Source organism: Macaca mulatta, chromosome 13, assembly GCF_049350105.2.
Source record: "Macaca mulatta isolate MMU2019108-1 chromosome 13, T2T-MMU8v2.0, whole genome shotgun sequence".
In the NCBI taxonomy this organism is placed as follows: domain Eukaryota; kingdom Metazoa; phylum Chordata; class Mammalia; order Primates; family Cercopithecidae; genus Macaca; species Macaca mulatta.
This window is the reverse complement of record NC_133418.1, coordinates 100286105-100301128: the sequence shown is the minus strand read 5'-3', so window position 1 is coordinate 100301128 and position 15024 is coordinate 100286105. Positions and strand designations below refer to the sequence as shown.

At 36.8% G+C, this 15024-nt stretch overlaps 1 protein-coding gene across 6 annotated transcripts in view; it reads left to right on the top strand.

Annotated features, from left to right (window-relative positions):
- NCOA1 (nuclear receptor coactivator 1) overlaps positions 1-15024 on the top strand; it is a 278197-nt gene that overhangs the window by 227358 nt on the left and 35815 nt on the right. For all 6 annotated transcript variants that reach the window (XM_077960057.1, XM_028831929.2, XM_028831928.2 and 3 more), the window contains 3 exons: positions 4320-4437; positions 6358-6526; positions 7877-8191. In XM_077960057.1, the coding sequence (XP_077816183.1) occupies positions 4320-4437; positions 6358-6526; positions 7877-8191 (602 nt within the window). The remainder of the gene's footprint in view (positions 1-4319; positions 4438-6357; positions 6527-7876; positions 8192-15024) is intronic.

The window sequence follows — 15024 nt, the reverse complement described above, 5'->3', positions numbered from 1 at the left end:
AACATATACATTCTGGGATAATTTATTTTAATGTTATTAATTTGTAGTACATCAAAAATATTATATAACTATAAACATCATTATGTTCACATGCAACATTTTCAGTACTTAAAAAGATCAATTTTTCAGCCTGGGCAACATGTTGAAACCCCCTCTTTACAAAAAATACAAAAATTAGCCAGGCATGGTGGTATGCGCCTGTAGTCCCAGCTACTTGGGGAGCTGAGACCAGAGGATCACTTGAGCCCCAGGAGGTGGAGGTTTCAGTGAGCCGAATGCACTCCAGCCTGGGTGACAGTGAGACCCTGTCTCAAAAAAAAAAAAAAAAAAAAAAATCATTTGAGGTTACATTTCATGGTTTTTGTTCATTTATTTATTTATTTTTAGTGATTAAGATATTCACATGATTCAGCATTCAAAAAAATTTTTAAATATATACTGAAAAATCTCTTTCTAGCAGTATTGTTTTTTCTGTACCTTCAAAAATTACGTACGTAGACTTCCCTTTTTAAAATACAAATAGTGTCATACTATGCACATTAGCTGTTCTGTATCTTAGTCATTTTTTCACTTAATGTTCTATGGATGTCATTCTGTATCAGTGCATAAAGAGCATCTTTATTCTTTTTTTTATAGCTGTACAACTTCTTACAGTTGTGCCAGAATTTACTTAACCAGTAGCCTGATAAGTATCTTTTGCTATTACAGAGCTGTAATGAATAATCTTATATAGAGATAATTTACCACATGTGACAGTATATCTGAGATACAAGTTCTGAATAGAATTGCTGGGTCAATAGATAGATATTGCCAAATAGTCCTTTCCAGCAATTGTTTCAGCTTATACCCTAACTGATAATGTTTCCATTTCTGTATATCCTTGCCAATACATTGAATTATGTACTTTCTCATTTTTGCCCATCTGATGGTTTTATTTTTTTTAGGTATCTCAATGTCATTTTAATCTATATTTCTTTTATCGTGAATTAGATCATATTTGAATGATTTTATATATTCATTTATGTTCATATTCTCTATTTACCTATTGTTTTGTTGGGTTTTATCCTATTGGTTTATAGAATTTTTTATATATTAGAAAAATTAGTTCTTTGTCTACATCATGTTTTGAAAAAAATAAAACACTGTAACTACTGTGCAGTTACTGCCAAATGCAACCCAAAACTAAGCCAGAAACTTCCTTACCAACAGCTGAAAAAATTAACTGTGAATATCAGAATCAGTAGATACTAAATCAACTGTTAGAAGAGTAGAATGTGCAAAAGCCACCCTTATGGTTAAGAAAATGCTCTCTACTTGGTGTACAGAAATTTTTTTTCTATAGCCTAATCTTGGAAGTGACAGAAATTTTTAAATTATTTCTTAATATAAGGGTTTTTGTTTGTTTTTTGTTTTGTTTTGTTTGCTGGATTCAGTGTCCCTTTTAGCTATATTTTAAATGGAGGAAGTATGATGTCGAGCCCTTTGCAAAGATAACAAATGTTAATAGCTTGATCAGGGGTTCCCTAGGGCTTGTTTTCTGCCCCTACTTCAGCTGCCTGTTTCCAGCAGAAATGACTGTATTGTCTTGTATTACATGTATACTTACTCATGTTTGTATCACAGAAATGACCAAAAATATTTCATTTATTCTCTGGACAAAGAGAGAGAGCCTGTGCATTTCCTAGAAGAAATAGGTGAAACAAACCACATTTTTTACAGAAGGCAGTTTCTAAAGGAAGTCGCAAAAGGTTGAAATGACTTTCAGAATAAAAACCAACTTCTTTTAAGCATACAGTCTATTCAAATAAAACTTTTTATTGAATCAAAATTTTATTAGTATGGGGATTTTTTTGTTTATTTTTGTTTGCTTAGTCACCAAACTCAGTATGTGAGTCTTATTTTGAAAATATTTTATCCAACTTATTTTCTTAACATTTTTTTCAAGACTAGTAAAATTAGATACTGTGTCCTATTATTGAGTCAAATAAACTATCTTGTAAAACTTGATAGTAGACACTGGACAGCCATGTAAATTTTCTTAGACTTTTAAATTAATTAATTTTGGTTATAATAATTAAGATTAGATTTATTGAAGTAAGATTAAGGAATTAACATGTAGGCAGAGCAATGGGACAGTTTTAGATAATCTTTGACCAACTTTCTGATTTAAATAATGACAGAAAGTAAGTGATTATTTCCCATTTTTGTTGTTGTTTTAGTTTGGTTGTTTCTGTTTGTTGTGTTTTTCAGAATCCTACAGAATTTGATTTCTCTGTCATTTGTCATGATAGAGATGAGGTTAATCGAAAGCTGTAATTATATACATTTAAAAGTAAATGTGTTTATATAACTTTTATTTCTCTCTTATACTAAATATTGACTATACTTCACTTAAAAGTGAGCCTTGCGCCGGGCGCGGTGGCTCAAGCCTGTAATCCCAGCACTTTGGGAGGCCGAGACGGGCGGATCACGAGGTCAGGAGATCGAGACCATCCTGGGTAACACAGTGAAACCCCGTCTCTACTAAAAAAAAAAATACAAAAAAAAACTTAGCCGGGCGAGGTGGCAGGCGCCTGTAGTCCCAGCTACTCGGGAGGCTGAGGCAGGAGAATGGCGTGAACCCGGGAGGCGGAGCTTGCAGTGAGCTGAGATCCGGCCACTGCACTCCAGCCTGGGTGACAGAGCGAGACTCCATCTCAAAAAAAAAAAAAAAAAAGTGAGCCTTGCATGAATTATGTAGTTAATAATGTTCGGTAACTATCATTAAGTACATTTTGGGAGGCATCCTTAAATCTACTTATTCTTCATTCATTCGAATGAGGGATTCTACCTCAATAAGCTTTCCCTTAAAACAAACTCCAAGGCTATTTTAGTTTTTTAAAAAAGATTCTGTTTGGGCTACTATAACAAAATACCACTGACTAGGTGGCGTAAACAACAGAAATTTATTTTCTCACAATTCTGGAAGCCTAAAGTAGTTTTGATTTCTTCTGAGGCTTCTTTTCTTGGCTGGGAGATGGCCCTCTTCTCTCTGGGTCAGGGTATCCCTCTGTCTGTATTATCTTTCTCCTAATCTCCTCTTCTTGGAAAAACACTAGTCTTACTGGATTAGGGCCCACTGTAAAGACCCATTTTGACTTAGTTACCTTTTTAAAGGCCCTCTCTCCAAATATGGTCACATTCTGAGATACCAGGGGTTAGGACTTCAGCATATTAATTTGGCGGGAGGTACAATTCAGCCCATAACAATGATCAATTAATATATATTCATTTTAGGTTAATCGAAAGCTGTAATTATATACATTTAAAAGTAAATGTGTTTATATAACTTTTATTTCTCACCATTGGTTGGTTGTAATACCAACCATTGGATGGTTATTTGTAATAACCATCATAGAAAGAAAAGTAGCCTTTAATCTGACTACCTAAAGTGGATCTAAAGTGTGTGTGTGTGTGTGTGTGTGTGTGTGTATCTGTGTGTACCCTCCCAGAAATTTTTTATATTAATATATATGAAATAGTTTATAAAAACAGTCATCTTGAAAATAATGTTTTGGAATATGTTTTCTTTTTTCATTTAACAGCACATTCTCAGTATCTATGCCATAATTCATTAATCAGTCCCTCAATTTCTGGAATTTAGTTTATTTATAAATTTTTTTCTAGTATAAATAGTACAGAGATGACCATAAAGCTTTCCAAAAAAGCCTTACAGAAAAACTTTCTAAAATGCATATACTGTTTTCTTCAATTACAAAACATAATTCGACTTCTTTTTTCATTTGAGCCATCATTATAAGTCTCAGTTCTTATACTGTTACTGTACAGCTGTATTCTAAGATTAGCAACTGTAGAGCTGTGTTCATTTGCTACATGGCCTCAGATTCTAGTTTCTGTTCCTACCCCTGATAGAATGTATTTTATCTTTTGCTCACCACTCTCATTTCATGGTGATGACACTGTGTTACTTAAAGCATATTCTGTTACGATGTGACTGAAAAGCAGATAACCAAAACTGTTAAATTTATCTTTAAAATAAATAATTTCTGACAAAGTCCTGAGTGATTCTGGATAACATTAACCTATGTACAAACTTTAATATCAGATTTTCCTTGATTCAGAAATCTTTTTTCACTTTCTCATTTACTTTTTATTATATGGTCATACTAGATAGTTTAAATTGCTGAATAAGTGACCTTTGTATCATTGAAGTCATATTTTAAAGGGGAAGTCTCACTCTCCAATATATTATTTTTGAAAATACTATCATTTTATCCTCCACTAAGATAATGACTTCTTACCTTTTCTTCTTCAATCAGGATTACCTGAGCTGGAATTGGAAGCAATTGATAACCAATTTGGACAACCAGGAACAGGCGATCAGATTCCATGGACAAATAATACAGTGACAGCTATAAATCAGAATAAATCAGAAGAGTAAGTAATACATTTTGTATTTTATAAGATATCAGATACCAACTTCTAAACAGAGAACTATTTTTTCCAAACTAGATTTCAGTCTACAGTGGTATTTTGTGAGATATTAATAGATGTAAATACTTATTTAAAAACAAACAAACAAAAAAAAAGTGGGCCGGTGCAGTGGCTCTGGCCTGTAATCCTAACACTTTGGGAGGTGGAGGCAGGTGGATCTCCTGAGGTCAGGAGTTTGAGATCAGCCTGGCCACAATTGTGAAACCCTGTCTCTACTAAATATACAAAAAATTTGCCAGGCGTGGTGGTGCGCGGCTGTCATCCCAGCTACTAAGGAGGCTGAGGCAGGAGAATTGCTTGAACCCGGGAGGTGAAGGTTGCAGTGAACCAAGATCGCGCCATTGCACTCCAGCCTGGGCAACAAGACTGAAACTCCATCTCAGGGGAAAAAAAAAAAAGCGAGGGTAGTGGGGCAAGGGAAAGACACTGAATTAAATAGATTTATTGACTGCATGACCACAAGGCTAGTATACATTGTAATCACCAAGAGATTGATGTAATATGTAGCTATTGTTTTATATTTCATGTATAACTTTAATTGATTACCATGATGTATCTGGGACCTATGGATGAATTGGCCTTAGTACAATAATTATGTTGCTCTTGAACTTTTAGTTATATTTGTCCAGCATTTCTCTTCATTTGGTGCAAGATGTTATAAGAAAGGAAAGTATACTTTTTCCATCTACTCAATGTCACATCTTGATTAGAACTGAATTTCTTGGCCGGGCGCGGTGGCTCAAGCCTGTAATCCCAGCACTTTGGGAGGCCGAGACGGGCGGATCACGAGGGCAGGAGATCGAGACCATCCTGGGTAACACGGTGAAACCCCGTTTCTACTAAAAAATACAAAAAACTAGCCGGGCGAGGTGGCGGGCGCCTGTAGCCCAGCTACTCGGGAGGCTGAGGCAGGAGAATGGCGTAAACCCGGGAGGCGGAGCTTGCAGTGAGCCGAGATCGCGCCACTGCACTCCAGCCTGGGCGACAGAGCGAGACTCCGTCTCAAAAAGAAAAAAAAAAGAACTGAATTTCTTACTCCCCACAGGCAGCCGTATTCCATAACGCAGAGTGCATCTCATACCTGCCAACCATGGGAAGACTAGATAGTGTTGATTGTGGTTTAGTGCCTTAACTAGGAACTGTATTCCCATTTACCTTCCCAAAGGAAGAGTGCTAATAATTGTATTATTGTATTAGTGTTATTAGGATTAGTTTTATTTTGTATATATTTCTGTTTTATGTATCAGTTGGTATCAATTTGAATTAGACTGTGTATTTCCTACATGTAATCAATGAATAATTTGTTTTGTTGCTTAATACCTAGCATATTTTATTTTTCCAGTTTAATTTCTTTTGTAAATGGTAATCATGTCATGTTAACAATCAAGATGATTTGGTCATCTTTAAAAGTTAAGTAATATAATATGTACTGTTTTGGTTGTGGTTCAGTTATTAACAGTTAATGGCATTCATAAAATAGATAAATAGAATAAGTAGAATAAATCTGAATATAGGCTAAATGATTTTTTCTGAGTTTTTGGCTGATTTTGTTTTTACTTTTATTATAAGTTATTTCCCCTTTCTTAACTATGTTGGTTAATTTTCCAGGCTATTTCTGTAACATGAAGAATATGGGAACAAAGTTCAATGATTGACAAAAGAACAAAAAATATATTCAAGATACATACCAAATACTCATTTAATTTCTGCACATTAAACATAGAACATTCCATGGCATTAGAATTGCCAAGCATCTCAACAGAGAATTTTCTAAGACCAAATCTGCACCTATATATGTATATAAAGATTGAATAAATTATTTGCTATGTCAGTCTGAAACTTTCTTGTTTTTTAATCCTGCAGCCAGTGTATTAGCTCACAATTAGATGAGCTTCTCTGTCCACCCACAACAGTAGAAGGGAGAAATGATGAGAAGGCTCTTCTTGAACAGCTGGTATCCTTCCTTAGTGGCAAAGATGAAACTGAGCTAGCTGAACTAGACAGAGCTCTGGGAATTGACAAACTTGTTCAGGTATTTATTAAAGTCAACATTATTTAACTGATGGAGCCTTAAGAAGCTAGAAAATTATTTTAAGCAAGATTTTAAAATATTGTACCCACTGTGCTTTAGCTGTTTTATAATTTACCCCTTGTGAAACTTATCAAAATATATAATACATAGTGTTTTTTTAAAGAAAAGTATTATAATAATTAGAATTAGAAATAAGTCTTAGCTTTTCACCATGGAACAGAATCTTACAAGCTCCAGCCAGAATAGAATCCAGATTTATAGCATCATTTCTCATTTTAGAGCTTAATTTATCCTTCATTCACGCTTGTCTTCTGCCAGTATATTCCATGGTATTCCAACTTCCAGGTTAGCCTTTTTTAGATGATGGGTGATAAAAGCACTTTAGTGCATCTTGACCAGCATTTTTAAATAGAGTAGAATAGTGTAGAATACAAAGTGTGAGAATGCATAACCCATAAAAAGATGTCATGTTTTATGAAACTGCTTTCAGTTGCATATACTTACACACACACATACACACATGTGCGTGTGTGCAAATAGGTCACAATTTATATTTCTTACAGTGGGTAATAGTGAAAACATTTGGAATCCATAACACTACAGCTTTCTGTTACATCAGCTGTGGATTTTTTTTTTCCCAAATAAAAGCATGAATTTTATATCTGAGATAGAAAAATGCCTGCTTGATCCTTCCTTTAAGAATCTACTTCCTATAGGCCGGGCGCGGTGGCTCAAGCCCGTAATCCCAGCACTTTGGGAGGCCGAGGCAGGCGGATCATGAGGTCAGGAAATCGAGACCATCCTGGCTGACATGCTGAAACCCCATCTCTACTAAAAATACAAAAAAATTAGCCGGGCTTGGTGGCAGGAGCCTGTAGTCTCAGCTACTCAGGAGGCTGAGGCAGGAGAATGGCATGAACCCGGGAGGCAGAGCTTGTGGTGAGCCGAGATGGTACCACTGCACTCCAGCCTGGGCAACAGAGCGAGACTCCGTCTCAAAAAAAAAAAAAAAAAAAAAAGGATCTACTTCCTATAGTAAGCTATTAAATGTAAAGTTTATTGATTCTTAGGCTTTGCAATGAAGTTTTTTTCCAAACCTTTTAGTTATATTTCATTGATTTGGAGCCTTTATTTTAACTATATTGCCATCTCTGTACGGACATTTTAAATATCTCAGCTATCTGTTACTCCATTTCAAAAGCAGCTTTTATAAATGATTTCTTTAGGTAGTAAACTTCTGGAGAGCATGAATTCAGAATGAATATATGATGATATTTTCTAGAAATACAGAAGCATGTCACTTATTGGCAGAAATTTACTTGTAAAATATTCTGGCTTCTTTTCTAACAGGGGGGCGGATTAGATGTATTATCAGAGAGATTTCCACCACAACAAGCAACACCACCTTTGATGATGGAAGAAAGACCCAACCTTTATTCCCAGCCTTACTCTTCTCCTTCTCCTACTGCCAATCTCCCTAGCCCTTTCCAAGGCATGGTCAGGCAAAAACCTTCACTGGGGACGATGCCTGTTCAAGTAACACCTCCCCGAGGTGCTTTTTCACCTGGCATGGGCATGCAGCCCAGGCAAACTCTAAACAGACCTCCGGCTGCACCTAACCAGCTTCGACTTCAACTACAACAGCGATTACAGGGACAACAGCAGGTGAGTGCTCTTGTTTAGCAGTTGATACTTTTTTTTTTTTTTTTTTTTTTGAGATGAAATTTCACTCTGTCTCCAGGCTATTGCGCGGTAATGCGATCTCAGCCCATGCAACCTCTGCCTCCCAAGTTCAAGCAATTCTCCTGCCTCAGACTCCCAAGTAGCTGGGATTACAGGTGTGTGCCACCACTCCCAGGTAATTTTTATATTTTTAGTAGAGACAGGGTTTCCCCATGTTGGCCAGGATGATCTCGATCTCTTGACCTTGTGATTTGCCCGCCTCGGCCTCCCAAAGTGCTGGGATTACAGGCGTGAGCCACCGCGCCTGGCCAGCAGGTGATACTTTTTAAAGGTATATTCCAAAACTCTATGCAAGGCAGCCCAGTTCTACAATAAAAGTGTCAAGTCCACTCCCGGAACCTTCATGAAAGATTTGAAGAGCCGTCCTTGATCTCCTAGGAAAGGGATAAGGGGCCTTTCACTCAGTTAAAGACAGTAGGCTCCTAATAAAGCACTTTGAGACCTACAACTTAAAGACAATTTAATTTTTATTTTTTGAGTTACATACCATTTAAGAGGAACATCATACGATTGTTAAATTAAGAGAACCAGCTTAATTTACAAAGTAGACCATCAAGAGATACTGTTTATGATTATTGGAACAGAAAATAAAGTTTATTTATATTGTTTGAGGTTGGAGAGATTGATGCCTAGTGATGTTATTATATTAAGAGAATGAAGGAAAAGATAGTTTGGGGGCCTGGGAGTTGTGAGTGAGTTCAATCTTCTCTCGTATGACAGGAAATGAGTAGGCGTAGTGGCATGAATATTTAAGATTGTATAAGCAACAGATACGGAGATAATCATTAAGGACCACAAGAGCAAATGGTTAAAAATGTCTGCTATGGACCAGGCATGGTGGCTCACACCTCTAATCCCAGCACCTTGGGAGACCAAGGCCGGTGGATCACTTGAGGTTAAGAGTTCGAAACCAGCCTGGCCAACATGACGAAACCCCGTTTCTACTAAAAGTGCAAAAAATAAATAACCGGGCATGGTGGCACATGCCTATAATCCCAGCTCCTATGGAGGTTGAGGCAGGAGAATCGCTTGAACCCGGTAGGCGGAGGTTGCAGTGAGCCGAGATCATGCCATTGCACTCCAGCCTGGGCGACAGAGTAAGACTCTGTCTCAAAAAAAAAAAAACAACAATGCTGTGGAAAGGGGGACCTGAGCCGTAGATTGTTGCTTCTTGTTATGAATCTCGTAGTTTCTAAAATGAGATTTGTATATTGCTTTGAATTTTTATGAAAGTATTTAAAGAGGTTCCCTGGAGACTTACTAATCAGGAACGAAGAGAAGGAAGTAGATAAATTATACTGGAAAGGCAATGTGATATAATGGTTTTAAGAGTTCTAGTTTCAAGTCCCAGTTCTAAACTTAGGTGGTTTGCCTTAATCAAATGATTTACCTTTTAAAGCCTCTAATTCCTCATCTATAAAAAGAGTCTAATAAAGAATTCCTTTCCCTCACTGCTGGTTGTGTGGAATAGATGAGACAAAACATGTAAAGCTTGTAGCATAATGCCTGGCATATTGTAGCAGTTGATAAATACTAGCTATTACTATAAAGTTGCATTCAATAAACATAATATGTGATATAAAATGTGCTTCCATTCTGTTTAAAAAAAGGAAGATGATGAAAGAGAGGAAGAGAAAAGGAGAACTAAGAAAGGGAAATTTTTTTTAAATGATAGAATAACAATAAAAGGAATAATTTTTTAAATGCTAGGGTGGAGTAAAGGATTCAAAGAAGAATTAAAGGAAGAGAGAGGAAAAGAGAAAGAGAAGGAATCATAAATGTTCTGAGATATTAATTGAAGACAAACTACTTCTTGTAGCTTTCCATTCATCTTTAGATAGAGGGCACCAGAATAAGAAATGCTTAATAGTTTCCACGTGTTTAATTTTTCACAGAGCATATTTAAGGGGACTGTACTAGGTACTATAAAGAATACAAGGAATAAAAGAAACAGGCAACTGCTTGGCTTTTTGACTACAAAACCAGAAACCGTTTTGACTACATACCTGAAAAGTTAAGTGACGCTGCAAGCAGTATGTGATTAAGGGCTAAACCAAAAAAGTAAAGGAAAGTGTAGGTGTGCTAGCTTCTCATTTTACAATGTAAAGTTCTGTAAATACTGCCTAATATTAAAGGGTCAATGAGCAAGGCCAGACCAAGGGTCTAGGTCAGGTTCATGAATGAATGGAATGATGATTCATGCTTGGTTCAGAAAAAAAGCTGTTTTGGCTTTCTTTTGCTCCTGAAACAGCCGATAAGCAGAGAAGCCCTGCAAAGGTATGAGAATAAGATGCAAATAGGTGAAAGTTGCTGTTCTTTGCTTCCTTTAAATCTCATGGATGCCTATCCAGAGATGGCATGGTAGCCCAACAGAGTATAAAGTATCCACCAAGTCGAAGAAACACAGAATTTGGGGCTCACTATGTTATAAACCCCAGATATGTCTATACGCAAAAACAACTTCTACTGCCAACTAAGACAGTAACTCTGCTATCTAATGAGCCACATATCCAGGCCTGTCCTTTCTGTTCTAAGCCATAAGTTCTTACTGTTTCAGCAGTAGGTCACTCAGCTTCACTTGTACTGCAAATACTAGGAATTTTCCATGTGTCCACTTAAGGGCTTTCTGTGAGCAGGTCTGGCCAAGGTTCTCAGTCATTGTCTTAGTTAAGATGCTTTCAGCCACAAGGAAAGAAAAAAAGATGAACTCAGCATAGTAAAACAATAAAGAAAATACTTTGACCCAATTGACAATTCAAAATGGAGGCAGACCAAGGTATGGTTACTTCAGAGATTCAGGGATGTTACCAAGGACCTAGGTTCTTTCTCTTTTTGCTCTGCAATCCTTGGCATGCCATGATTACAAATATCATAGGCAAACAAAACTATAACTAGCAGAAGAAAAGGGACTGTTTCTTTCCTATGTACCTCTTTCCAAAAACCAGGAAACTTTTTCCAGAAGGTCTTCCCACCCCATCCCCCACCAAAAAAAGAAAAAAAGGAACCAAAAAAAAAATTTAAAAGGGGGAAAAATACTTCACATGTCTGACTAGTCAGAACTGAGTCACTTATACACCCTTAGCCAGTGGTTCACAAAGACTGACTGAAAGTACTCCTGCATTACCCCTGGAGTTGTGTGATTTGGGATGGTCAGCTGAACAAAATCTATTCTGTCTTCAAGAAAGAAGGGGAGAATAAATGGCTGTGGGTTGGCAATAACAGTGCCTGATTAAATCAAGAAATTGAGGTTTAAATGTATTGTTTAAAGTTATATAATTAAATTCACGGGATAAAATAGTGAACTGAGGTAGTATCCTGACTTAAATCCTATTAAATGACAGGTTTTATTTTTTTGTGCGTGACTAAGTACATGTCAGTGTAGACAAAAAATGAATACCATTAGTGCACTAAAAATTAAGTCATTTTGAAATATAAAAAGCAAACATGAGAAAGAAACAAAATTATATGTAAATAATACAACTGTTTATATAGAAAATCCTAAAGAATCTATAGGGAATTTAGAACAAATAGAGTAGTTCAGCAAGGATTTTAGATAAAAGAACAAGAAATAAAAATGACAATTCTTTTTACTAGAAAATTAATTAAAAATACATTCAGACCAGGCACAGTGGCTCATGCCTGTAACCCCAGCACTTTGGGAGACCAAGGCGGGAGGATCACCTGAGGTCAGGAGTTTGAGACCATCCTGGCCAACATGGTGAAGCCCCGTCTCTACTAAAAATACAAAAATTAGCCAGGTGTGGTGGCATGCTCCCAGGTACTCAGGAGGCTGAGACAGGAGAATCACTTGAACCTGGGAGGTAGAGGTTGCAGTGAGCCAAGATTGTGCCATTGCACTCCAGCCTTGGCAACAAGAGTGAAACTCCATCTCAAAAAAAAAAAGAAATTCACACTGTTGAAAACTTAGAAGACTGAAAGTCATAATTGAAAGGCAAGAAGAATATCCAAATAAAAAATACTCATGAAAGAAATTATATCTTCTAATTCATTGTTGCTAGTAAAAAGATGACAATTGTTCCAAATTTAATCAGTAAATTCAGTGGAATTCCAACAAAATCTCAACGTGGAATTTGACAAATAGATGCTAAATTTGTTTTAGAAGCATCAGTGCAATCTTAAAGTATTAATAAAATGAGGGTATACTTGCTCTACTGATATCAAGATTTAAAACAAAGCTTTAAAGATTAAAGCAGGCCAGATGTGATGGCTTACACCTATAATCCTCCCATTTTGAGAGGCTTAGGCAGGAAGATTGCTTGAGGTTAGGAGTTTGAGACCAGCCTGGGCAACATAGCAAGACTCTGTCTCTACCAAAAAAAACAAAAAACAAAAAGCCAGGTGTGGGGATATGCACCTGTAGTCTCAACTACTCAGGAGGCTAAGTTGGGAGGATGGCTTGAGCCAGGAATTCAAGGCTGCAGTGAGCTGTGGTTGTGCTACTCATTCCAGCCTGGGTGGCAGAGCAAGACATTGTCTCTAAAAAAAAAATTAAAACAGTGTGGAACTAGCATGAGGATAAATAGTTCTACCATAATAGAGTTCTGCATAATAAAGGGTTCTGCATAATAGCTCTACATAATAGAAAGCCCAGAAACACACCCAGACATATTGGAGAGACTTAATAAGAGACAGAGGTGACAATGGGGAAAGAATGGCATGCATCATAAATGCTGGTACATTTGACTATTCATGAGGAGGAAAAAATTAAATTAGATCCTCATCTTATACAAGACACAAAAATAAACTCTAAGTGTTTTAATGACCTAAATATGAATATGAAAATATCTCTATAGCCTCTTTAAAATGACGTAAAGGAAAAAGTTAATGTTTACATTAAAATTTAAGACCTACAAGACAAAAGACACCATAAGCAAGGTTAAAAGGCAAGACAAAGACTCAAAGAAGATATTTTCAACCCATATGACTGGCAAAGGACTAGTATCCAGAATATACCCAGTTTGTAATCTGCTATTCATAATATATTTACCTCACTGGATTGATACCCATCTGTTCACTTATTGGTTATATCATCTCCTTCCCTCTTCCCAAATACAGGAGACTGTAAGCATCTCATAGCAAGAATTTAGCACCATGCCTAATGATTTGAGAAAAGAAAAGAGGAGTATACTCAGATATACATTATAGTTTGTTTCTTTTTAGTGAATTTTAAGATCAGTTTAAAAACATGTTAAAAAAATAAAATATATAAATAGATATCATTTATTGACCCTAAGTATATCTCACTGGCTAGTATATACTTGTTACTCCTTGTGTAAAGGAGTAAAAAGATTATAACATTTTAAATTCAATTATAGAGTTATGAATAAATTCCCAGTTGGGAGGAGAGATATGAAAAACATCCTAGGAAACTAGTATATCTGTATTGGTTGAGACTTTCAAAAAACAGCAAAAAGGAAGGAAGGAGCTGATGATTAAAAAGTAATACAAAGTTACAAGCCATTAGGTGTAATACCGGCTTACTTCTCAAATGAGCAAAGACCCAAGAAATATATCCATAATATCAATAAAGGACGTTTAAAATTCTATTTCAGGAAAAATAACAACAGCAAAAATGGGTAGACCTGCTGCTTTTAGAAAATGGTGTCATAGGTCGGGCACGGTGGCTCACGCCTATAATCCCAGCATTTTGGGAGGCCAAGGTGGGCGGATCACGAGGTCAGCAGATCGAGACCATCCTGGCTAACACAGTGAAACCCCGTCTCTACTAAAAATACAAAAAATTAGCCAGTCGTGGTGGCAGGCACCTGTAGTCCCAGCTACTCGGGAGGCTGAGGCAGGAGAATGGCATGAACCTGGGAGGTGGAGCTTGCAGTGAGCCGAGATAGCACCACTGCACTCCAGCCTGGGTGACAGAAAAAATCATAATAAAAAAAATGAAAAAATAAAAAGAAGGCTGAGCACGGTGGCTCACGCCTGTAATCCCAGCACTTTGGGAGGCCAAGGCAGGTGGATCACCTGAGGTCTGGAGTTTGAGACCAGCCTGACCAACATGGAGAACCCCTGTCTCTACTAAAAATACAAAATTAGCCAGGCATGGTGGCATATGCCTGTAATCCCAGCTACTTGGGAGGCTGAGGCAGGAGAATCGCTTGAACCCAGGAGGCGGAGGTTGCGGTGAGCCGAGATCTCACCATTGCACTACAGCCTGGGCCACAAGAGCGAAACTCTGTCTCAAAAAAAAAAAAAAGAAGAAGAAGAAAAAGAAAATGGTATCATATTAGCTGACAAAACATACAATTTTTCTACTCCAGTTTTGTTTTCTTCTTCCCCAGCAAGGATCATGATCTTCGTAACTATCAAGAGGAGAATAACGTAAAGAAAAAGTGACAGGGAGACACATAAACAAATATGGTATAGTTAGCAATCTTAAAACAAGTGAAGTCCAGATTTGTATGTGTTAGGGTACTGAACAAATGTATGTATCTGACTTTATAAGAACCACTATTGATCATCTTTTATATATTGTAGAGAATAGAAGTGATCAGAAAACAGAATTAGGATTAAAGGACAGAAAAGAAGACAAACATTTTACCTTTAGGTTTCTGGCAATAAAAAATGCCTGATAGAACAAGAAGCTTCTTTAAAGAATACTTTTGTCTTTGCAAGAATTTGTGCAGTAGCTAGCTCAGGGTTTCTCAACCTTGGCACTTTAACATTTGGGGCTGGATAATTCTTGATATGGGGGAGATGTTGTGTGCATTAAGGATGTTTAG